General features: G+C 46.8%; 1 protein-coding gene across 3 annotated transcripts in view; it reads left to right on the top strand.

Annotated features, from left to right (window-relative positions):
• CLASP1 (cytoplasmic linker associated protein 1) overlaps positions 1–18140 on the top strand; it is a 185214-nt gene extending 167074 nt beyond the window's left edge. For all 3 annotated transcript variants that reach the window (XM_082312843.1, XM_082312842.1, XM_082312844.1), the window contains 3 exons: positions 8848–9054; positions 12096–12212; positions 13988–18140. In XM_082312843.1, the coding sequence (XP_082168969.1) occupies positions 8848–9054; positions 12096–12212; positions 13988–14074 (411 nt within the window). In that variant the 3' untranslated portion in view covers positions 14075–18140. The remainder of the gene's footprint in view (positions 1–8847; positions 9055–12095; positions 12213–13987) is intronic.
• The last annotated feature ends 7802 nt before the right edge of the window (positions 18141–25942 follow it).

Below are 25942 nucleotides of genomic sequence, written 5' to 3'. Positions count from 1 at the left end.
AGGTGTATTCCTACTTTACTGTCTGTTGCTAAACAGTTGGTGTGCATCTGTATTAAGTGGTGGCACTAGTGCTGGATTTTTCATTCTGTGTATGTGTTTTTTCTGATCCCTGTGATCCCTGTGTAAATGAGGCTCTCAGAACCATGATGCAGCCCATGAAAGGCATCATGTCTGTCAGTCATTTGGGAATATCAGCATTCATGAAGTTAAGAAAGGTTTCCCAACCTGCACTTGGGTATCTACATGAGCCAGGCTAAAGATATACTTGAGAATATGCTTTAGGTATTTCTACCTGTAGTTGAGGCTTGCTGATTCAGTTAAGTCTGTGAAAAATTAACTGAGAGTCCATTTGGGCATGGCTCAGTTGGTCAAACTCATAGCCCTGGGCCAGAAGGTCACAAATTCCCATCCTGTGGTGGCCCTCCAGCTTGCTCTCAGTGCTGACTTTGCAGCACTGCTCTCTCCAGGAGGGGTGGGGGAGCTGCCCTTTGGCTTGATCCCACTGAGCAGCAGATTAAGTGAAGATTCACCAGTTTGTGATTGAAGGGCACTTTCAAAAAATAGCTGAAGAAGGAAAGGCAAGGGAAGATCTCAGTGGTCTGTTCTACAGTTTTCTTTTTCACTAAATCAGAGCAATATTAAGGGCAGTGGTGTACCGTCCTTAGAGTACATAAAATAAAATCTTCCTCTGTACTGTGTTAACTACTTTGAGGAAAGCTGCTATGTAATTTGGTTAGGAAGGTCTTAATCGATGTGCTAGTAATGCTCTGATAGGTTTTCACTCCAGGGTTTGTTATGTTTCTGGGCTGCTTCTGCCTTGTACTAGAAGACAGGAGTAATCCTGGTTCATGGTTTGAGATCCTTTGGCACACAACAGGGTGCATAAGTCAGCAGAAGATGACTGTTTTGAATGAGCTGTATCTGTTTCACTCTTACTTACCTTGGGGACTACTAATTTCCCTAAATTATTGCTCCCATTTTCTATTACATATGGCCTATGGAGAATCAGTTTAAGTGATCAAGGAAAAAGGAAAGAGTTTGAAGAGGAGAACAGTACAGAACTGTTAATCTTGGGTACCACCTCCAAGAAGTCATTTTACTCCATTTCTTTGGAAAACAAAAAGAAGGTTCGTTTGTCATCCCGAATTCCAATATTGCTGCTGTTCATTATGACCAGGAGGGATCAAATAACAAATTATAACCAACGTATTCACCACCTAGCAAATACCACCACCCCTCCTCTGTTTGAGTGCCGATATCTAGTTAAAGATTCAGTCTGAAACAAAAGGGTCTCTGGTTTTATTCCAGATTATGTAACTGGAAGTATCAAAGCAGTGTTGGCATAGTTGGATATCTTGGGATGCCTGGATAATTGGCTGTTTTTCTAAGTCCGAGCTGAAGTCTTTAGACAATTGAATCTTTGCCATGGGTAGAACTCTTCTGCCTTCTGTTGCTGAAGGCAAGGTTTAGGATCAGCAGAGCAGCACAGCTCTTCCCAGGGACACAGGAGAGGAAAACTTGGTATATGGAGTCGGATGCTGAGTCGCGCCTTGTTGTGAATGCAAATGCAGAAGATTAGCAAAGCACAGACCTCAACGGGGGTTCAAAATTAATGTAACCCTAGGCTACAGACTAGAAGACTTTGGGTTGGGATCCATCCTTAGTTTGCATTTTTTTAACTTCAGCCTGTTTTTATGCTGTTTGTAGTATAACAGTCTATTCAATGCTGTTGATTTAATGGGGTGATGTGAAGAGTCAAGCCTGCTTCAGTCATAACTGTAAATATTTATGGGGGTTGACGTGTAAATGCCTTTCACTTACTTTTGGAGCATTAGAACATAATTGAAGTTGTGGATGGTATTAAATCTTGTTGATTTTTATCACTCTTTGTTTGGAGTTATTTGGAAGAGAACCATCTTTCTGTTGCCAATTAGTTAATATTAACTCATTTGTTCCAGTGTAGTTACTCACTCATAACTAAGGAGAGATGCTGCCTGCTGACCCAATACCATTGATACGACATTGCTTCAGATTTATACCAGCAAAATGAGTATAAGTTCTTATTATTGAGTATATTAAAACAGAAATAGTTCGTTGTCTTGGGAAATAGTTACAAAACATCTTTACCAGTGAAAATCATAGGATAGCTTATTCCCTGCTTCTGTCTCTGCCACTCTTTTTCTCTGCCACGAAGCCTATAGACCTAGTGGATGAGTATTTTCTGTGTGTATGGAAAGGATATTGTGCCATGTCTTAAATATCTAATTTTGGTCTTTTATTATCTGGAAGGTCCATAAGCATGACTGAATGTAACATTCTTTGTTGTAAACCTGTAAAAGAGGGTGAAAAAAAAGAAATCACAGCTATCCATTTACTGTAGGTAATTGTTACTGTCTTGCTGAGGTGCTTTTAGGCTGGCCTCTGACCTTTATAAGATGATTTGCAGCTGTCCTCTGATGGTATGATCTGTGTAGGTTTCTGCAAAATGTAGCTCACTAAAGAAGAAAAGCACTAAATGATCACAGTCTTAAAGGTTAATTGATATATAGTCCATGCTGGAAGCTGCCAAGCACTGCAGCTTGGCAGTTGTTGATGTTTCATAGTATATGTTTATGTGCCTTTTCTAATTCCCAACATATTTGAAATATTTAGTGCACAGGAGAAGCAGTCTAATCTACTTCATCTCCTCTGAATCCCTTATAAAAATCACATTGTTTTTTCATCTGCTTAGCACTCCCCATTGCTGCATCCCCTTCCTGCTTTGAAACCAAGTTCTTAATTGTTTGTTCCTGTCTGGATCAGACTGCAAAGCCTTCAGGGATGGGAGTTTGCCTGGCTAGGTATTGGTAAGCCTCTATCCCCTCCAGCTTAGATTATGCAGGCTTTAAGTATCCACCTCTAGATGGCAAAAATTGGCTCAAAAACATAGCTGCGTGCTTTGTAAGCCTGAAAGCAAAACCTTGTTCTTTTGCTTAATGAACTTCACTGGCGCTCTGTGTGTTTCACAATAGCATACAAAGCCTCTAAGTTTTCAGTGGAGTTTTACCTACACTGCCTCATCCTCTACGAGTTTCTGCAGAGACGGTGCAACTAGCAATCGTGGCAAAGTACTCCAGCTTATGGTCCTACATACAGCTCTCATCTAGGTGTACAGGTCCTGCTCTGCTGAGATCCCAGCATGTTACACTGGTGCCCTGTGTAGCCTATGAAACTGGCATGTTCTGCCTTAGGTGAGTCAGGACATACATTTTTCTTTCCTTATTTGACAGTAGTTTGTGTCACTTCAAAGCAGAAATGAAACCATCGAAACCTTTTAGAAAGCTGCTGCATATTGACCAAGAGCAGATTACCACAGCCGTCAGGCAGCAAGCAACATCTGTAATGCACTGAGGGTAATAGCTGAGCAGAAGAAATTATGTGGAGGAGATGGAGTCTTGGTTCTGGCTGTCTTAAGCGAACAGGGTCCCCTGGCTGCAGAGCTTTGTGAACCAGGTAAACCAGTGGGAATTGTCATCCAAAGTTTGTCCAGCAAATTTTGTAGAACGTCGATGATGCCAATGTGCTTTTCGAGTAACAGAAAGGGATTTGTGACAGGTGGCTGTCTTGATCACGCTCTTCCTAATACTGCACATCAGCAATATCCCCTCCCATTGAAATCAGAAAGCATTTCACGTGCGTATTCCTGGGACGGCCTAACCTGTTACTTTGAAGCTCACTCCTTTAAGCATTAAGGAAGACATTGTTAGAGGTGAACAGCCTACCTGTGTGCTACACCTCTCTGGCTTCGTGCATGTGAATATGGTTCCTTCCTTAAAGCAAACTGGGTGGAAGTATAACCATTTCTCTCTTTTGGGAGACTCACTGGAAAGGTCTTAATGCACCGCAGATGGCTTCCAAGGAACCCACCAGCAAACACAGCTTATGTTATGCCAGCAGAAGTCAGGCTGAATCTAGTCTCTAGCGTGTAGAGCGTAAGGTAAGCATTTAGAAAGGAGAAAAACCTGCTTCTTTAAGGCAAAGTGCTATCTTTTAGATCTGCATTCTTGGGCTACCTGCCCTGTGTTGAATGATATCGAACTATCCCAAGCCATAGTTTGCTCTAAGCTTTTACTGGGAGGTAAAATCATGTTTGTGACATACCTTACACACAGCTTAGTGTCTGCCGGCTTTCTCTAGTGCTTCATAGCCACCCTTTTGAACTTGCTTCTTCCAGGTACCATCATCATTTGACAACTTTGCTAGTTTTCTTTCATATTTCTGAGATCACTGAGAATAATTATATTGGGTCAGACAAAAAGTTTGCTTCACTTGGTACCCTACCTGACAGTGACTAGCAAGAAGGAAGCATACAATGATGCTTCCCTGAGGATGTCCTCCCTCCTTCCAGTGGTCTGAAGCCGACAGCCTTCCCATGCTAATGGTTCTGCCTGCCTCTCTGTGTATTTTGGCCTTTGGTTTTTCTTCAGTTAACTTGTTTAATTTTTAATCCTCTTGTGACAGTGAGCATGTAGCGAACAGCACCCTTTCTTTTTCTTGAATTTGAAGGAGGCATTTCATAGTCACTACTTCTTGTGGTGTCTGCTGTGAGTACGAGCCATTCCTGTCACTTCCCGGTGTGTATCTGTTGATCTTACCTCCAAAGATGGGAGGAAGACCTGTTGTTTGATGCTGTTTGCTCATTTCTCCCACTCCTTTTAAGATTGTTTCACTCTGCTGGTCAGGTTGAAGCCCTGATTAAAAAAGATTTTTGATTTTTTTGATATTGCGTGGTATGTATAATTTGCAAGACACAAGTGTTGTGCCTCAAGGCAAAATATCTTTGCTAAACTCTGCTATAATGGCATGTTCTTGTTGCCAAATGACCTGGCAGTTTGTATCTTGTGATAATGCACTTCCCTCTGTGTGGGAATGCTGCTGATTTCTCTGGCATTAGCAGGTGAGCAGGACTCTGAGCACACTGTGGAAGTACTCAGAGCCGTGCTTTCCCTCGTGGGATGTGGAGTCAGTTTGGGTAGCTGAATGTTTTAATCTGCCAAAGCCATAAGGAAAGACCTTTTGGACAGGACTGGTACTTGCATTGCAGACTGGTGACATTCGCCTGTCTGTGCCAGCAGGGATGAGCTCGTCCTTTTTGGCTCACTCTCAGCTGGTATTGCCCTACCCTTTCTTACACCCTGTGCCCTGCCAGCCCTTTCCAAGGGAGCCAGGAGCTAGTTACCTGCAGAGGCTCTGATTCAAGCAAGCATGTAAGCACACGCTCGAATCCCATTGACGTCAGTGAGACTTCAGCATGTTATTAAAGTTAAACATATGCTTAAGGGGTTTGCTGAAGTGTGGCTTAGATGCAGATGCTGTCTGCCAGATGTGCTCTCGGAAGACTTGGAAGTCTCCCTGGTGTTGTCACATTTACAAGCTAATATCAGCAGGAAACCTACTGGACATGTGTAATGCGTCCTTCTGTATTCAGAGGGAAGGCACTTCAGGGGGACGTGATGTGAAATACCCAAGTGCTGTGCAAGGGCAGCCAGGTCCTTGCTCGAAATGGCCAGCTTTGCTGAAAGGAGGACTTGCAGGGGCATAAATAAATCCTGCAGCTTTACAACTTTTCTTGCTGACCTTACGATGCGCGAAATATGTGTGACCTTTGTTGCTATTTGAATCCTGGCTCCTTTTGTGAAAAATTTCAGCTGTGTTTTAACCCCTTGTGCTTGGAACTGGTAATAGGCTTTTAAAAAAAGGTTTTGTCTCATACACTTGCCTCATACCTGCAACTTAATGTGCATGGTAAACTTCATGCACACAGGATGTGGAGCTGAAATACGGATAGAATTACTCAATGATTTTTTTGCCTACTCCAGTACTGTTCAAAGTTTACAGTAGTGTATTTGAGATCAGAGTCTGACTGTAGGTGCCTACTAAAATATTGTTACTTTCTTATCAAATAGGATACCAGGAGGATTTAAGCTTAAAAAAAAAAAAAATATTTTGTAAGTTGTGATATATTCAAGCTTTTCTTTCTCAGAGTGTCTGTGAAAACATTTACTAATGCTATTTGGAGTTGTTGCAAAGCAAAATCCCGAGCTGCCTGTGTCCAAATAGTTATAGTTAGGGTTTTTTTAGGTAGTGACTTGCTCATAAATGTTGTTGATTACAAGATATCTAGGCTCTCTAAGTCCACTGCATTGTTTGTGGAAAGCTTGATGGAAGCAGTATTTCAGCACTGGGAAAGCCAACGTCAAAAGCTGCAGTGCCAAGAAGTGAATTCCTTTCAAGGAGACCTCCTGGGAGCTCCTGACTTCATCCACTCCAGCAATTCAATGCCGTGGTACCAAAGCATGGCATTACATTTCCCTTAAGTACTCAGGTGTTTCTCTCCTTTCCCAACAAAATCACATAGTGCTTCCTTCTAAGCTAGTACTGGCTTATGTGTAGAAATATTAACTTTCATACTTCTCGTGTGTGAAATTGAAGGGGAATTTGCAAAGAAATAGCTGGAAGAGGGAAAACTTGCTGGAAGTGGGAAAACAAGCATGCTATTCTGCTTGGTTACTCATTCACAGATCTTTCAGGATGAAATTTTTTGAATACTGACCACATTGTGGATTGCCATTCTTTTTGGAATATGTTTTAACATTATAATTAATTGCTGAGAAAGGCCTGAGTTAGATGGAACAGCTTGACAGCTGATACAGAAGCAATCAAGGTCTCAGATCTGCTCCACCATCTTGCCTGTACCTTGCCTGCATACAGTATTTGTGCTGTGTGAAGTGTCTGAGATCACTTTCGCTGTTGAGTTTGCTTTAGAAGATGCCAAGAGCCAAGTGGACGAGTTTAGTTATTTCCTGGGTGTACAAGTATCTTGTGGCCATTCCTGTTTCAGGGACATAGCTGTCAGCATGAGTGGAAGATTAATGATAGTGGTGTGGCAGTGATGTGAAAACTGTGGGTGAAGCAGGCTTTCTGGATGGAGATGATCTGTTCTGGTCACTACTCACTGCTGCTATCGTAAAAATCAATTCAACCTTTGTGGAAAATGTTTTGTAGTCCAGGCAGGGAGACATTCTTGTCCTAGTAATGACTGAGATAGATAGACTTCCAAATACTCATGGTTCACACATTATCCACAGTAGTTACTTAAAAATAATGAAAGCTCGCCTTCTTTTGAGGCTTTGATAGAGCTACATCCGTCCATGGGTTGCCTTAGTCAAATAGAAATCCTGGAGTTTGATACCATGACAGTGTGTGGAAGAGGGGAACAAGGAGAATCCAGCAAATATGGTTTCAGTCTAAGTGATGGGAGACCTGTGGTTTGATTTGCTTGCTTTTTTTGCAGATTGCCTGGGACAGATTTCCTAGTGCTGGTTTCAAAGTATCGACTTCAGACAACCCCAGGTAGTTCAGCTTAGGATCAGTTAGAGAACTGGTGCTAGGCATCTGAGCTTTCCGCACAGTCAGGAAAGAGGGGGTGCCTTCAAAGGCTGCGTTAGTGTTCCTGGGCTCAGAGTTAGGGGCTGCCTGGGGCTAGCTGGGACATCCTAAGCACAAGGATTTGTGAATGCTCCTTTCTTCTTAGAGTTGAGGTGTTGGATTTAAGTCTGTCCATTGGGGCATCTCTGTCCACTCAGGATCTACCCTCCCTTGAAAGTAAGCCCTGAGAAGAGGGGAGTGAGAAAAGATGACCAAAAGCATCCTCCATCTTTTGTACTGAAACAAGAACATGGGGAGCAAAGGGCACATGATTTGTGGCCAGGAAGAGTGCCGCCATGGGGAAGCTTCATTTTGTTGCCTGGCAATTAGCACAGACAATTGAAAAAAGAACCTGCCTTCCCATCCTGTTTCTTTATCCAATTATTGTAGAATGTAAAATGAATGAACTCTCATGGGAGCAGAGACCACAATCAGGTCTTTCCTCTTTCGGCTATCTGTCCTACCTGCTGGGGAAGAGTGTGAAAGTTGTGGATTTGCCTTCCCTCAGGCTAAGAGAGGAATTGAATTTGGGATCTCCCTTGTTTTGTGTGACTGCTTTACAGTGTGGGCTAGTTGCAAAAGGTGTGTGCTACCATTGTTTCCACTTGTTCTTCCTCACGTGTTTTATAGTGATCCCAGTGTTGTCTTAATGGGTTAGATGTGCTGCGAGCACAGCTGCCTGGTCAGGGGCAGCCTAAAGCCTGTTTGTGTCTGTAGCCTGGGTTTGATTAAAGCATAGCGTAGCTGGGAAATGGCAAGACACATCTGTGTAGGCATGGGTGTAGGCATGGGTGTCGCAGCTTGGGCACCCAAGCACTCGGCAAGTGAGATGCATATTAAAAGGTGCAATGGTATCATTCATTTTCCCCAACATCGGACACTTCTAAGATTCAGCTGGACGGGGTGCTGGGCTATCTTGTCTAGACCATGCTTTTGCCAAGAAGGGTTGGACCAGCTGATCCTTGAGGTCCCTTCCAACCTGGTATTCTATGATTCTATGATTACAGTGTTTAAGGAGAGAAATTTTGTGTGAAGTCTAAGCTGGTAGGTTTAGGTTCTTTGACAGTGGCTGGAGAAATGTCATCCTCTCGCTTCTCCTAGGAGGGAATGCCTATCTATCTTGGGTGACAGATGACTTTTTCGAACTAGCCACAACTTTGACACAGTTACATTAGGCAGGGTGGACATCTTATCATTGACTGGAACAAAGATGTCACTCGAGATGAAGGATATGAATTCTCGGAGTCAATTGCCTCTCGATAGAGCCTCCTAATGAACATCTCCAAGCATTTCCTGGCAGTCATTCCTAGTACACACTGGTGGTTTTGGCTGTGATGTGTGACATCATTAATGTAAGGTTTTGCTCTGCTTTTATTCCAGGTTGTCAGAGCTGCAGAAGAAGCTGCTTCCACCCTGGCGAGTTCCATCCACCCTGAGCAATGCATCAAGGTGCTTTGCCCCATCATTCAGACTGCAGATTATCCAATTAACTTAGCTGCCATCAAAATGCAGACGAAAGTCATCGAGAGGATTTCCAAGGAATCGTTGCATCAGCTCCTTCCCGATATCATTCCTGGCTTGTTACAGGTACAGAATCCCATGTCACAAATGCTCCTGAGCACAAACCACCATTAAGTAATTTGTGAGGTCTGTGACCTAAGAAAGAACGATGGACCCCCTGGGGCCAGATTTTGGTAAATTAAAGTTTTAATCCCTCTAAGTTTTTATATGTGAGCTTTTGATGTTTTTAATGTTAAGGAAAAGAAAACTCAGATTCCTGCGTGTATGTTCCACAATTATATGCCTTGGTCTGACTCCTAAATAAGCTGGTAGCAGCCATGTAATAAATTTGAGAGCAGGAACTAGCCACATCTTATGCTGACTCAGTACATCCCAAGCAATACATCTTGCACTCTCCTTTAATTCCACTGAACAGTTCTATGCTTTGATTGTACTTTGCACTTGAATTTGAACCCCAGCAGGCAGGCTAGTCCTTTCCTCTTTCCTCTCTGAAATCAGGACTGAACTACTTGCTGACTTCATTCAGCCTCTTTCATAACCCTCGCAGGCAGGGTGGGGAGCTGTGCTTTTGCCAGTGCTAAGGCTCAGTCTTACATTGTGAATTTAGCTTTCAGCGTTGGCTGTAGCAGTGTTGTCTTCTGTTCCCCTGCACAAGCAGCTGGCAGTGCCAACGGCTGGGATGAGGCTGCAAGCAAGAAGGAAATAAGGGGAGGTAGCAGCGAGGGCGGAGAGAGAATGTGTGCGTGTTTACTGGGGAGGGATTGCAACAGGAACAAATCAGTCAATGTGAAAGAGGAGACATGTTTGGGTGGTTAAGACTTCAGTGGAGAACTGGGATAAAGAAGCTTCCATTGTGAGCATAAAAAGTTGGAAGGACAAGAGCAGAGTCAGAAATTCCCTTTGTGCATCCTAGCATTTGTCCCAACTTTGTAGTGTCAGCTCTTGCAATTCTTTTCTTAAATCTCAACTTCTGGAAATCAGGCAATTCTGTATTGATCTAAACTTCTGTTGTAAAAAGTTTTTAGCCATAATTGTTGGAGACAACAGTCTGAACAGTGGAGCTTCAATGCACCAGAAAAGTTTGGGAGCAGCATGCCTTTAAAAATGCAGTTATATTTGTTTTATTAAATTGCTTCCATGTCTTAAAACGGATTTGGTTTAAGGAGCCTAGTTTGCCATTTTTCATCTTGGAGCTGCCAGTGATCATAGTGATCAAAGGAATCTACTCCTCATGTTTTGGGAAGTATTTTGGGATCCTTCTGGCTGAAGGACTGTGTGAGGAGGGAATCACCTGTGTGATTACAAGAGTATCGGCAGAGCGGTAGAGGCAAGGAGCGTTGGACAGCAGCAGCATGAGCACAAGTGTGTAGCTCAGCAGGCCGGATCGGGATCCCCATGAGCAGATGGGAATCTCCCTGCAAGAACAGGGCTTGGCTGGGGAAAGTCGTGGTGCTTGCCCTGGTCCTGATGTGGAGCCCTGGCTCCCTTGGAGCCAGGAGGGTAGAGCTGGGCCACGAGGCACTCTCCCATTGCTGCGTCTCAATACCCTCAGGCTGAAGAGAGCTTTGAGCCCGTGTCATCTCCTGAGTGAACGCTCTAACTGTTGGGCTGTGTTATTAAATGCTGGGAGAAGAAGCAGCCGCTGCCTTGCAAGCAAGTTGGCAGATGGAGAGGTGGAGTGACGGTCCCGCTGGTACATAAGGGACAGGCTCTACCAGCCCAGCACCCACCGGGACGCAGCCCTCTCAGGCCTCAACACCGCATGGATCTGCCTGCCTCCACGGGAGCGATTTGGGATGCACACATGAGCAAAATGCCAAGCCCATAGGGAAACTTGAGCTCAAGCGGAGTCACCTGATGAGTTCAGGAGCCTTTGGATTGGGACCCACAGGGAGAGCCCTGCGTCCTAGCAGTTCTCCTAGCAGTGGGTTGTGTCTCCATGGGTGTTCCTCAGCCTTTTTTCCACCTCAGTCCTCAATAGCTTGATGTTTCTCTGGGCTCACCTAGGTCCCCTGCTTTTCTAGTTCAGTGCTCTTTGGGATTGCAAACTGTCATTTCAGACTGTATTTTGGCCCTGCAGCTAGAACGTCAGCCCTGCTAGCAGGCAGCCCAGCAGCCCCAGCCGTGCCGCATCCCTCCTCCTGGCTTTCCCGGCAGAGGTCACCCTGCATCCGGAGGAGCCTGCGTCCCACAGGCTGAAGTGATAATGTCTGTGTTTCTCATGGGACGGCTGCTTAGTGATGAATCACTGTCTGAGTACAGGACTGATGTTGCCAGCTGCTGAGTGACCTGGTGGCTAGTTCGAGCCCTCCTGAAGCTGCCAGAGATCCAGCACACCTACAGGGGTCTTTAAACATGTTCTTTTCTGTGGTATTTCCTACCTGATAAGTAATCAAAAAGCTTCAGATTACAGAGGCAGTTCATGTAATGGACTAGCACATGTGTTATACACAGTATTTAAGGCCAGTGCTTTTAAAGAGTTGGAAAACATCCATGATGACTCTGATTTTTGCAGTTTCTAATGCCTGGATAGAGCTATTCTGTCCAAATAGATATTTGGGTAGAATATCTGTTCAGAAAATAGGATTCTGGCTTTTGTGTCCTGAGTGATATAACCGTTAGGCCATTTTGCTGCAAAATTCATCTCCATTTATAACTTCGCTCTCAGGAGCAGAATTGGTTTCCTCTGGGTTAGATTTGGGTCAGGAAGGACTTCTCTGAAGGCAAGCTGGGAGCATGAGGGCCAACCAGGATAGCACATACTTATCTGAACTGGACAGAGGAATGTGTATATTTGATAGAGTCCTAAGCTCATGTTGGGAAACTATGTGTTGTTACTTAATGCTATAAATAACAGGATATTAATAACTTACAACGTGATAGTAATAACTAATAATATAAGGAATAAATAGCATGTACTGGGTGATTGTATTCTATTGCTCTTTGAGTATTCAGGTTGCAAACAGTTACGTTAAGCAGGGCCTTTCTGTTGATCTGTTAGGTCAGCCACATTTGCAAAATGTTCATCAGCTCTTTAGTATATTGCTCTGGAAGGATGTTGGTGAGTGCTGTTTGACTTCTGACCTTTTTTTTTTCTTGTTTCCTAGGGTTATGATAATACAGAGAGCAGCGTCCGTAAAGCTAGCGTGTTTTGCCTAGTGGCAATTTATTCAGTAATTGGAGAAGAACTGAAACCTCATCTCGCACAACTCACAGGAAGCAAGGTACAAGAGTAATGTGTCTCTGGTGTTTTGATAATAGCCAGCTGAATGGCTTGCACTACTAGCAGCAAGACCAGTGGCTTTACGGTAGCTCTGGGTCAAGTTCCCTGTACTCTGTTAAATCCTGTCTCACCCTGCCAAACACCACTAGAACAGCACAGCACTTGTGAGCAGTGTGAGCGTTTGAAATCCCACTAAGCAAGTTTTGATGGGGTTCAGGGATCGGTTTCATGATGCGTTTGATCCTGTGTAACTGCAAGCTGCCACCGAGTGGGTCCTTCCCACTACAGCCATGTTTACCTTGCCCCTTCGGTATTGCATCCGGGGGTGACTGTGCAGTGAGCTGGATCAGCTGAAAACCAGATCTGCAGTACAAACTAATTAGTTTTCAGTCCGCTCTGTGGCTGCACAGGTAATCTAGTGCTAAGTGTGGTGGGAATGCATGGCTGGGATGGGTGGAAGAGCAGGTCCTCTCAGCAGCAGGTTGTGATTAGGGCTGGTAGAAATGCAGGTAAAGCTTCACTCTTAATAGCGTGGCAGATTGGTCCCTTTCCTCCTGGGACACCAGCAAGCTCAAATGACCCTTCAAAGGATTTTGTGCCCTGGAGTCAGATTAGCAGCAAAACTCACATTCTGACCTGATGCTGCAAGGGAAATCAAGTCCTTAATTCAGCTCTGTCCTTCAGCCAAGAGCTGGCATTTTGTGTTGAGGCGGGTGGCGTTTGCTTGCTTTTCAGAGCTGCTTAGGAAGCCATCACAAGATTTTTTCTCCTGTTTGAAGTTATCATACCTGAGATTTCTCTGCAATTTTAAGATGAATTCTGCATTTTTGTTTCTGAAATAGATCTCTGCATGTGAATAGCTACTTAGTTCAGAAGGCTTCGTTCTGCTATTTTGAAGCAATAGTTTCTTTTGTGGGTAGGAAGTGTGGTGTAGGCCAAAACAACCTGAGGCTGACGACACTTGGATTTTATTTCTGAATTGAGTTGCTTTGTCCTTAAACAAATTACTTGTGCCTCCAAATTGCTCTGGAAAGAGACAGCTATGGGTGCTGAGGTTTACCTCATTATATTTGGGCAGTTAGGAAATCCCCCTATAAAATGTTGTAGAGGCTTTATTATCCCAGTATCCTAGGTGCCACAGGCTTACTCCACCACACAACTAACTATAAACATGTGAGTAATTCTTCTGGGTTTACGCAGACTGCCTGCATGTTTAAAGTTAAACGTGTGCATGAGTCATTGCAGGATCTGGAGCTAAGGTGGTAAGGCAGAAAAAGAAAACAAACCCGTGCGAAGGAAGCATATAGTCACAACAGCTGCAGTTTCGCTGGATGTACCAAGTTAGTGAAGATATTTAAATGTCATTGAAAATGAGCATTTTATAAAGCATGGAGAGAGAGAGTTCAGGGGGTTTCCTAGGAGAGACCATGGCTATTGGATCGCCAGTGTGCCTGCAGCCCCACTGACCTCTGTGGGAATCCTGCTTGCTCAGAGCAGGCTGCAGGATTGAGGTCTGTGAACTGATGGCTGCTAAAGTGAAATGCAAGAGGTTTTTCTAAATCCCATTAAATCTGTAACTTCAGTGAGACTAGGCATACTCTCCTGCCTCTGTCTGTTCTGAAATACACTCAGCTTTGCTTCTGCTTTTCCTCCAGAGAGCTCAGTGTCAGCTCAAAACCAAGTTCACCGCAGAACGCGAGTTTTAAGATTTGCAGTTGATTTTTGTCCGCCTGTTTTTCCTGGCATCTTCTCCTGATGTTTGTTTGTTTCTTTCAGATGAAGCTACTAAACTTGTACATAAAGAGGGCCCAGACCACCAACAGCAACAGCAGTTCCTCTTCAGATGTTTCAACGCACAGTTAATGGAGATATGTGGACATATGTGTAGACTTAGAAGCAATCAACGGTGCCTCTCAGAGACCTTTCTGCTACTCTTCACTGGCGCGCTCCATCAGCTCAAGGAGGCCATGCAGATATTTATTGCAATCAGTATTTTAGTCCCTTAAAAGCTTTTATGTAGAATTTTACTGGTATTGAATGTAAAGGAAGCAAGGTCTGTGTTGCAGTCTTCATTAAAAGTGAACAACAGAAAGCCATACTTAAACATATTTGTATAGCCTGCTGAAATCTCAGAAATATGTTTAGGTTAGTGTTCCAGAACAGTCCAAGAACGTGGACACGCATAAAGGTCAAACAAATCTTGTTGGCTTAGTTCATACCCAGTTTTGGTTTCTGTGCGCTAGTTACCCGCTCTCTCCCCATGGCCGCAGCCGTTCTGGCTAGGTTCTCCTCTTCTTACAAGTCTTGTGGTCCTGTTTTGTACTCCCTGTTGCAGCTTGCCTAACGTGCAGGGCTCTCTGTGGGGAGATCTTTGCAGATGTGGCTGGGATTCCAGCCTCGGATGCTTTAATACTGAGAGATATCAAGTGAGTAACGAAAAAGTAGGTTCTTTTTAAACATCTGAGATTTTGTACATAGTTCTTCTAACAGACCTCTGATGGGCTGATTTCTCTGTAACTGCTCTCCAGCCAGCTGTGCTGTGCAGAACAGCTGGGCTCTTGCTCCTTTCATTGACTGTGTAAATATTTCCCCCCTCCCAACCCATTCGGCTCTTTCATATACTCAAAAGACTCTTCAGATTACTTGTTATTCCACGAAGGGAACCTGAGACCCAGTTCTGGGAGCGATGCCTGCGATGGGACACTAGAATGAGGTGGGTGGGTGTTGGGTTAGGCTCTGAGCGCATCTGTGGGTGGGCAGTGGGAGCTGGCAGGGCTGTATCTCAGTGCTGCCTTGTGAGGCTAGCTGCATTTTTCTTGAAGTCTGTAGCATCGAAAGGCTGATGTGCTGCTCTGACCTGACCCACTGGTGTTGGGTGGTGAATGGCTTTGTCCCCACAACTCCTTTGTGCTTTGGGCAAAATGTTCATCCCAGAGGACAGAAAGTGCATCTGAAACTGAACAAAAAGACCCCATGGAAGCACCTGCTGGGCCAGCTGGGACAGTGCTGGTGGTCTGCCGCAGCTCCCCTGCTGTGCCTGAAGAGCCTGCAGCGCTGTTAGCTGCCTTTAGAAACCTCCTTCATCCTGGCCAGCCCCATGCACAGCCCTGCTGGGTGCTCTGCATTTCGGAGGGGTGCAGAGGGCCCTTGCTGTGCACTGGTGTCAGCAGGGTGCTGTGGATGAGGGTGCAGCAGGGCAAATCCGATGACACAGACCAAATCAGAGCCAAACCAGCAGTGGTCAAATTCCCCCACAGCACCACCCTTCCCCAAAGGGAGACCCTCCTGTTTGCAGAGGGTGAGCTCCCCCTGCCTCTGCCTGTAACCAGGGGAAGCAGGAGGATGCTAGTGCTGTGTTTGGCCCTGGGCTGGTTCCTGGCTGACGGGCATGCCCACCCCAAACCTGCAGTGGATCAGAACTGGGTTTTTGCCCCCAGTGCCAGCAATGCAAGAGGATGGTGGACCTGCAGCTCATGGCTGCAGCTGTGGTAATGGATGTGTGCTCCCTGGCTGCTCTCAGTGCCTTGGTCTCTCTCCAGCCTCTTCCATTTCCCCTTTGGAGAGCTGAAGGGACACCTTGGTAGCCTACTGAGAACATGAGAGTTTCCAGTACTGCCGCAGGGGAGCACAGCGGGGAGGGTAAAGCCCCGTAGCCCTCCCTTTCCATCAGTGCATCCCTCTGTGTCTCAGCCCCAGCCCTGAGGAGCTGTGCTGGGAGCTCCCCTCCCAATCCCCAGCTCAGGAGGAGTTGGGGCTGGTGGGGACTGTGCAGGATTGGGCTGCAAAGCTTGTCAGTTCCCTTCCCTCCTGATGTGGGAGCGGAGCAAGTCACCTGCTCCTGAGTTTGTCAGGACGTGCCAGGCTTCTGCTGGCTGCAGGGCTAGTTCCCTCATCTTTCCCAATGAGTAATCCCATGGCAGGAGAAACCATGCTATCCTGGTGGGTGGGATTCCCCTAGGGTCTTTCCGCAGGCTCAGAAAAGCCATCCTCACTAGAAGGAGGATTGGCTGCTCCATGGACCATTCCTTTTCAACATCTTTCAGTATGCTTGTTAGAATTTTTTAATTTTTTGAATTATTCAAATTATTTTAGCTTAACAAAAATTTATTTTCCCTTTTGAGGAAATATTCAGCCGACCTGTTGGCAGCAGTTAGCTGTCTTGTTTGAGTTTTTAGTAGTGGGTTTGGTTTTTTGTTGGTTTTTTCCTTTTTTTTAATTTGTACTCTAACCGCTTAGTATTTATGCCTCTCTTTCTACCCATCTCAGTTCAGCATCTTCTGTTCCAGTTGTGGGGTTCAGAAGGTCAGCATAGCTGACCAGATGACGCTTAGTCCCTCCCAGCTGTGATGGAGCTTGGTCCATCACCGTTTGCTGTTTGTTTGTTGATTTATTTTTATTTTTTTTTGTATGGCACACTGTAGCAAATCTCCAGGAATTGAATTCCTTCTCAAATGATTTTATATATTTTATAAAATCCTGTTAGTATGCACTGAGAGTGAACGCACTGTAACGTCCCTGAACTGACCCTAGCGCGCGCGCTGACACTACGGTCGGAGTTAACAGCTCGTCCTTCAACAGACGCCTGCAACCTGCTGCGACTCCAGCGGCGAGCCTGTGTTTTCCGATACTATTGGCACACTTGGGGCTGCAAATGGTAGAACCAGGCCTTACTTTCTGAATCAGATTCTGTTCTGTTTGTCAACAGATGCTCATTAACGTGCTACTTAATTTCGTTATGTGAGTCAGTCGAGGACTGTTCATCCTTTGAGTACTCTAGAAGTATGTTATACCTGCATACAGTAGAGAGCATTCTGCTTAGGTATTTATAAATCATTGCGTATAATGTACATAGTAAGGTTGTTTAGTATGTTGAACATGACCCGATTTTTTTTTTTGGTGTGTTTCCTTTGAAGTACTCAAAGGGCTAGCTCTGAATGTCACCTCTCTGATCTCCGGTGTTCTGACTTCAACAAGCTGTACAATCATTTTGTTTTGTATTCAGCAAGCATAAAGGTCTCTCTGGCTACAAATCACAGTGTCCACGCATGCTTGCAGAGAAAGATCTGCATGCTGGCAGTGCCTCACCGCACCGGTGAAGCTTGTGTTCACGTTCTCCTGGCAGTAGCCACCTACTGCAGCTGCCTTTTACTTTTTTTTCTTGCTGCCCATTATGCAGGGCTTCAATTTTTCATACCTTTAAAAAAAAAAAAAAAGAAAAAAAAAAGGAAAAAAAGTGTATTTTATTTGCCCACCATGCTTTAAAAGTCTGAATGGGAGAAAACTCTCAGCAGACAGCGGCTCCTGGCTGCAAGGTTGCCGAAATCTCAGATGTGGATGTTTTTTCTGCCATTGGCCGCACCCGTGCTCCGTGGCCATGGGCAAATACCGGATCCATCCGCCCCACAGGTCTACGTACTGTAGTTCTCATGTAGTGCAGAAATATCGAGGCATGTGGCTTTCTTAAGGTACACTATGTGTGCTTGCCTGGATTACAATACAATACGAGACTGTCTTTTTTATTGCTTATTACTAGCTTACCAATAACCTGTATAAGTAACGTAACTCGCATCTTTGTCATCAAAACCTTTTCTCCCCACCCCTTTATTTATCAAGCATAATATTACATATTAAGGGACAGAAAAATAGACCTTCGTAGAATACAGCAGGACGTTGCTAACAATGTTTTAAATGGGAAGTAAAAACCGCTCTGAAAAATGCCAGCCATGAGAAATGACTTTGTTGGCACCGTGTTCATGCGCATGTATTTTTTTCTATTTTTTCCGCTTTTGTCATGTTACATCCATATCTGTATTTATATCTTATTTGTTTCACTTTTGAGTGTATCATGGCAATTGTACAGATGTTTTTTGTTAACATTTATGTGATAGAATTTGCTAAAAAAAAAAAAATTAAAATAAAACCTTTTGAGTTTGCCCTAGAATAAGTGGAAGTTGGATTTCTTTTTGGGGGAGAAATATTAAAGTAGATTCATCATCCAACACAGCTCCTCGCTCCAGCAGCCTTTGCTTGTAAAGGATTTGCTCTTATTCCTGCTCTGGCTGCTGTGTTTTCATGTGTTAATTAGAGGGTGCATGGTGGTCTGGCTGTGTCCTACAGGCACCAGTCTGAGTGGCAGGGGGGCCAGCGGGCAGCTGATCTTTTGGGGTTCTGGTCTTTGCTGTCAGCTTTTAAAAGCTTTTGGGAAATCATGGTTTTAGGATGTTCTTGTGACGTTACGAACTAGAGAGCCATATGCTCTTTGCAAATTGATGGTCTAGTGCAAAGTCACATAACTCAAGGAGCGAGGGCTTCAAAAGATGCCTGTGTTATGAGGCTTGTTAAGAGAATTGCAGAGGTTTTAAAATACGTGGCAGTAGAAATTTGGCTGATGAAGTGTTTGGGAAGGTGATGAGGAGCTGGGAACTGCACAAGTCTCTCTGCCTGGTACCAAAACACAAAGAACTTGAATTTGAAGTGGCCAAGGAGCCTGAAAGCTCAAGCACTTCTGTGTTATCCTGGGGGAATAATAGCCCATTGCAATTTAAAGACCTGTAGTGAAGCTGTGCTCTATGCTAGGGAAACGGATCCCCTAAGGTATGACTTTTACCTTGATGCTGTGTGTTCAGCATCAAGGTAAAAGGTCCTCAGATACCTTGTGGTGGGTGCAAGGGAGTCAGGAGAGCACGGGAGGTTCAGATTCCCTGTGGGAGGCTTTTGGTGTAAACGTTCCCAGACAGAGGAGTACATGGAGAGTGTTACAGTGCGTGAGCACCAGCATTCAGGACCCAGTGGTTCTGGCCTTTCTGGATAAGGCACTGCTAGTTAAACTATCCTCTCTCTCTCCTCCTGCAAGAGGATTATTTTATCTGCTCTTTTTACTCTCCAGCTCGTTACTGAGCTAGAACAAGTTGGACAATTTTTTTGGGAAGTTTTAGACGTGATAGTTTTGTTTAGCTGCAGACCCTTCACAGCATCAGCAGCCTCGCTGGTGTCTCCTTTGCCCTGGCACTCCTGGCTGCCACCAAGCCCTGCCCGTGCCAGCCCAGGGACCCTTCTGCATCAAGATTCAGGGCCCCAGCTGGGAGTGAGGAGCTGCGGTCGCTCTCCCTGCTGCAGATGGACCATCTCACCCCTGTGGTGGCAGGGTCTTTTTTGACTCTGCTGCATGTCAGAGCAGTACGAGGGAAGGTCCAGCCTTGCCCACTGACCCTGGATTCTTCCCAGAGCACTTCCCACGTGTTTTTTCTCAAGCAGTGCCAGGTACCTGTGGTTATAAGAAAGGGAACAGAGAATGAATAGAGCACTATCTTGTCTGTGCCTTATAAAACTCCAGCTGCTGGCCTAAATTAGCCTTACAGCCCTGAGGGGTTTGGAAAAGCTCTGAAGTCTGAGGCATTGCAAATGTGGTATTAGACAACCCGAGCTGGGGAGCTGGATTTCACTGACACGTGCTTAAAATGGTCAGCCCTTGCAAAACCCTTTGTGGGGGCCGAGGAGAGGGACATCCCGCAGATGCAGAAATAGGTCATTCTGTGCAACACTCATGCAAAGGGCTGCTTGCGTGGCCGGAGGTCTCCTTTCCTTCTGGAGCACCAGGCAGCAAGGGTTGGACCAGAGGAGGCTGGTCGTTGGCCTACTCCATCTCCAGAGAGCACCTCTCCGTACCCTGTGACTGGGTTGTACCAAACCTTCGTGCTGTTTCTCAAGTTATGAAGAACGAAGGCCAAAATGGAGCTGCAGCTGCTGGCTCATCACCAGCCATCGCCAGATGCACAGAGCTCCTTTTGGGGAAGTTGTCTTCTTCCAGCAATGGCTCGTGCCTCCAGGCACTCGCTGCCCAGCTCTGACCCTCTGCTACTCTCCTTGGAAAATACACAAATACTGGCCTTGGTGCCAAGTCTTGCACCTTTGGGGGTGCCAGCACAGGCCACCCCTCTGCTGCAGGAGCAGCATGGCAGAAGGCAACAGTTTTGCAGAATGCAACTGCAGCAAGTGAAAAGCTCAACAACAGGAGCATCCCAAGGCAGTTATTCCCACTGAAATACAGGAGCAAAAGAAAATAATCCTCTTGCTCAGTCTCTTGGTTCCTTCTGTGCTGGATTTTGGTGTGTCCTTTAGGGCTGAGACTGCGGTGCGTTGACAAGGGGGTGTTTGTTTATTGAACCACCTCAGATTGTCTGTCCCTTGTAGCTCCTTTGTCTCGAAGTCCCCTGTTGTCCTAAGCCACAGGATTGCTTCACAGATGGAGAATGAGGAATGGCTGTAATTGCTGACTTAGATGATTTTGCTGGGCTCTCCCCTATGGTGGAGGACCGGAGTTGATACCAGCAATTAAAGGTAGTTAGGAGATTCCTGGCAAGCGTGAAGGCTTGCTCTGAGCACTTTCAGCCCATTCTCAATTCATTTCTCTGTCCTGGAGGGTCTGAACTGCTGCTGATTTCTTCGCAGCACTTTGCAATCCCCCTCAAATGATTTTGCGACCTCTTCCCTTCCACCGAGGGATGTGCCGAGGAGCAGCTCAGTGCACGTCAGCAGGGTTGCGCTCCTGGACCAGGTGCCTTATCTTAATTTACTCCAGTTAAAGAATAAGATGTTTTGGCTTAAAACCCCGGAGAAAGTGCAGCTCAGCTGATCAGTGGTAACTTCTTAAGTTAAACAATTCCACAGCTTCTGATTGTGCATCTCAATTACTCACTTGTGCAACCGTCGTTTACCCTCTTCAAGCAAATATCGCACCCCTCTCTTCCCTTTACCAACCCAATGCATTTTTCCTGCTTTGCCTTTTCATACACATCCATGAAGTATGGAAAGGAGCCTCCCTAGCGAGCGCACCTCAGCCCCGGCAGGAGCCTGCTGGGAGGAGGCTCAGTGTAGAAATGCACGTAATACTGACCTCGGGGAGGAGAGGACAGACTGCAAATCTCCATCCCCTGCTGTGATGGGAAAAAAGTCCCGCAAGGCTTTAGGGAAGCTGCTGGGGCAACGCGGGCATGGAAGTCAACCCAAGCATCAGGCTGGGATGGAGGGGGTCTCTTGCCAGCAGACACTGGGTGGTTGTGTGTTTGTGTAGGTCCAGAGAAAGACCATCACACATTGTGATCCCCGGTCATGGATCCATTCGTGGATAATATGGGATTATAGCTGATATGTGCATGGGACTGGAGAAGGTTGCTTCAGTAGCAGTGCCGGTCTCTGGGTGCCTGTACCATGTTCAGCTCTCCTCTGCCAGGGAAGCACGCATACACGGATGGGAGGATGGTTACACCGTTGCAGCCACTGTGCTCCCCTGGACCGCTGCAGCTGTAGCACAGGAGATGCTTACATGTTTCAGGTTCTCCCTGGGGATCCGACTGCAGCCAAAGGCTCGGGAAATATTGGCCCGTTACACCCAAGGTTTTTTTTTAACGCAACATTACTCTGCTCTCCATGCTGCTTTGTCATAACTTGGCAGGAACCGAAACAGGCCAAGCAAAGCCATTGCTTTCCAAAAAAGGGCTATTTATATCCAAACTCCAGTGCCAACCCATTAACCAGGAACCAGTGACTCTCCTTGCTGCCTGGTAGGGGGGCCAGCGGGATGGGCGCTTGTCCCTTGGGGTAGGCACAATGCACGGGGACGATGCTTGTGGGGCTTTGACCCACCGCTGGAGCCGGGGCCGGGCGGCTGCGGGGGGGCTCAGCAGGACACGGCCGCTCGGCCGCAGTGAAAAGGCAAGAGCTCACTTGGGAGCGGAGGAGACAGGGAGCAGCCGAGCAGGCAGCAGAGGGGAAAGCAAAGGCAGCGTAAACCAGACCGAGCTAACGCAGGGCCGGGGGGATTACAGGGTGCCAGAGAAGATGCTCGCAAACACATCGGGGACAAAGCAGCCCTCCACAGTGAGGGGTAATGAGTAATTAATGAGGAGAGGGATGAAATTCATAATGACTCAAAAATGACAGAGATAATGAACTCCTTCTCTTTAAATCCACCTTTAACAAGAAAGCTAAGGGAAAGGATTTAGATCAATTAAGAAGTAAAGAAAAGCAATTTTGTAAAAATAGCTATTGACACAAGCAAGTGGGAGAACAGCTGGAAAGTCTCTCCATGCAGAGGCAGCAAATGGCTGAGGCCTATAGCTGAGGGGGCTTGGGGGGGGGAAGGTTTGGTTCTTAGACGAAGGAGAATTGCAATGAAACCTGCCCACACTGAGCCCTATGTTTCTGCAGCTATCCCTGTGCAGGGAGCAGGGATGAGCCTGGACCAGCCGTCCAAGGGGAGCTGCTCAGCTGCCAGAGCTGCAGGAGGTGAAATGGAGTGAAAAATACTCCCTGCTCTCTGTGTGCTGGTGCCGGCGCAGGAACTGCATTGCTGGTGGCGCAGGACAGCCCGTGTGTGTCCAGAATGCAGCAGCTTCACACTCAGAGATCTCCGTTACGGGCAGCAGTTGCTGGCCAGGTACCAAACCCCAACTCTCAGCTAAGCAGCTACGCCACCTTTTTTCACAGAATCATAGAATGGTTTGGGTCAGAAGGGGAGGTTACAGATCATCTAGTCCACCCTGCCTGCTGTGGGCAGGGACATCTTTCACTAGGTCAGGTTGCTCAAAGCCACATCCAACCTGTCCTTGACCATTTCTAACAACGGGACATCCACAACCCTTCTGGGCAACCTGTTCCAGTGCCTCCCCACTCTCATTGTAAAAAATTTCATCCTTATGTTCAACCTAAATCTACCCTCTTTCAGTGTTGCAGCCCTTTTCTTCTGCAGATGAACTGGGTCATACTGAAGTCTAACACAGAGCTACACAGCTCTTTTATTCTGCTTAGGGTGCCCCAAGGGCTAACATTGGGGTTCCTTTTTTTCATAATGAAGCTCACCCTCTCCAGGTGTGTCTCTGCTTGCCACCACTTTCAGTGAAATCCAAACCTGGGAAAGCAGGATGCTGAGCAAGCTGGCAATACCCAATTTCTGTATTTAATGACTGTGTATGGCATAAAGGCACCTGTAAATGACAGCAGGTAGAGTAGTAGTCAAAGGGGAGCTTCAGGAAGATGGCACCAGTGTGCTCCTGGGACCTGGAGATGTGCTGACTGCCTCTTGCCAGGACTCACCCCATGCTCTACTCAACTCCTGCTCCCAGATGTTGGGTGTACAGGGCACTTGCAATGTGAACTCTATGTTTTTTGGTGTTTGCATGACATCTCCTTGGCAACGCTACTAGATTTAACAAATCACTGCAAATTTGTCAGGAAGCTGGTGATGAAGTCTGGCTGTCCTCTTGCCAACAAGCTCTGGGGTGACCATGGTGGGGAGCAGCAGGGGTTAGGGGCCACAGTCCACTCCTGTGGGATGGAGTAGCCTCCTGCAAGCATCAGCAGCCCCTCATGAGCAACAGGTATGCAGTGGCCCTCAAAGCCACAGCCCCCATTGCTTTCAACCCTGACAAAGCTCAGGGATCACAAAAGAGGCTGGAAACATTGGAATTGCCCCTAAAGCCTGTTCATTACCTCCTCTTTAGAGGAAATATTTTTGGCTTGCTCTGGCTGCTGTGCAGCAGGACACTGGGACCCAACTTCTTTACACCTGTAACCCCATCTCCATCCCCATCATCCTTGCTGGGGAGTGGCTCTGTAAGGTCTGTCATGCCTGGACCTGCCTTCTGCCCCCTCTGCACCATGCAATGCCCTGGTGCAGGGTGTCCTGCTCCCCCTGTGCCAAAACGCTCCCTCACCCCTCCAGCATGGGCCGAGGCTGGCTCAGGACGTCGTGGTTGGTGCTCAGGGCTGAAAGGGTTAAACAGGTGGCCCTGTCGCAGGGGCAGTTTGTCAGCTGCTGGTCTATAAATAGGAGCTGGATTTCTAATCTGCTTGCCACTCGTTTCCACTCCCTGCCAGTTTTTTCCTGCTTTTTCCTGCAAGGAGATGTCTGCAGCCCCATGGATGCTGCTGGGAGAGGGAAGTGAGCGGCCGAGTCCTGCCCGGTGAGACTCACTGTCTGTCAGTCCTCCTGTAACCCATCCTGATTAAAAAGCCAAAAAAAAGAAAAAAAAGAGGGGAGACAAACAAAGCCCTCCCCTGGCAGGGGCTCCACAGCCCTGGTCTGTGCTGCGAGTCCCCAGCCCAGTTTACACCCTGCCTTGAACCCCCGCCCCGAGCTGCGTCGGAGCTGTCCCCTGTTTTGGGACAGGTGAAATACCGGTGCAAGCACTGTGACCTGATGTTGAAGACCCGGCTCTGCTCCCTGCATACAAACTCCCTGGCCAGTGGCCAGAGAGGGAGCGGGGAGCAGGGGCTGGCAGCATTTTTGGGATCCTGGCAAGTCTCCCATCTGCTGGCTCCCCCTGTGCATGCATCCCCTGCCCTATCTCCTCCATCTCTCCGACGGCACTAACAGCTCCATCCCTGCTGAGCAACAGTCAGGCCATAAATCCTTGTGAAGGGCATGAGGACCTGCTGGAAGAAGGCGCTGGGAGTTTGCAGACAAGGGCTGTGAAGAAAGGCCAGCTTCATGCTGGGACAAGGAAGATGTGGGCAGGTTGGAGGGTGGCCAGAGATCAGCGAGGACGTGATGACACCCAGAAAGCTCGACCTGGGTTGGATAACGGGCGACAGAAGGGGCCCAGGGAGACATGAGAGCAGCCCTCAAATATGCAAGAGGGGAATGCAGAGAGGGGGGAATGATCTCTTCTCTATAGATGGGGCAAGAAGTCTTGGGCTCAGCAAGAAAAATTTAGATGAGGAAAACTTGTTAATAGTCAGGGTAATAAAGCTGACTTGTCTCCAGGTCTAATTTTGACAAAATGATGATTTGATTGAGCGTACAAAGGGGAAAGTAACTCTTGAAGAGTGAATGAGCCAAGGGGCGAATCCTTCTGTTGTCTCGACCTGATGCACGTTGTCCCACTTCACCTGAGAACTCAGCTTGGACGAACTCTTCTGTTGATAGACAAGGAACAGACTGGAGGGGAATCAGCCAACACGTGGGGCAGTTCATTGCATGGCTCCTTCTGAGCATGGTGTCCGTGCAGCCGGGTCCGGGCCGGGTCAGGTGTGTGTCCCAGGGGCCTTTCCCCACGCACCCACCTTGAGCTTCACTGCCACCGACAGGCGCTTTCCAAGGCTGCTGACTCACCAAAATGGAAATGTTCTGCCAAAAAGGGCTGAGTTTGATAAAATTGCTAATGGGACCCTGCTGGCTTCCCTGACAGCTTGGCTCCGTGCCTGCATTTGGAGTAGCTGCTGGGAGGGAGGTTGGTCTTCGTAGCCAAAGGAGCATGGTGTTCGCAGCTCCCAGGGCACCGGCTCTGCTGTGGCTCTGCATGGGCTGTGCCAAGCCAGGGCATCCTGGTGGCATCTGCAGCCCTGCGACCCCCAGCACCCTGCCTTGCACTTGCCCCTAGTACTTCTTGTGCCATGGGTTGTCTTCCAGGGAACATGTCTTGTTTCAGACAACAAACTAACCTTTTTTCCCCAAAATCTTGACTTTTCATTTATTTTTTTAGGAATGAAAATGCGGTCTCCTGGCCAGCTTCAGCTCTGCCTTGCAGGACTGGCCTGAGCTAAGGATGCTATGCTGAAAGCAGTTAAATAGGACGCCCTGATCTGTGCCCCAGCTCCTCTTGCCCTGAGAGACAGGGAGCACCTACCTGGACTGATGGTGACAGCAATTTAGTCCCTGTCTTGCAACAGGCTGGCTCTTCTGGCCAACAGTAAGAAATAAACAGAGGTATTTATTTGACCTGTAGAGCTAAC

Source organism: Platalea leucorodia (genome assembly GCF_965183815.1).
Source record: "Platalea leucorodia genome assembly, chromosome: 5".
NCBI classification, from domain to species: Eukaryota; Metazoa; Chordata; class Aves; order Pelecaniformes; family Threskiornithidae; genus Platalea; species Platalea leucorodia.
Note: the sequence above shows the minus strand (reverse complement) of the source record. Positions and strands in the feature narration are given on the sequence as shown.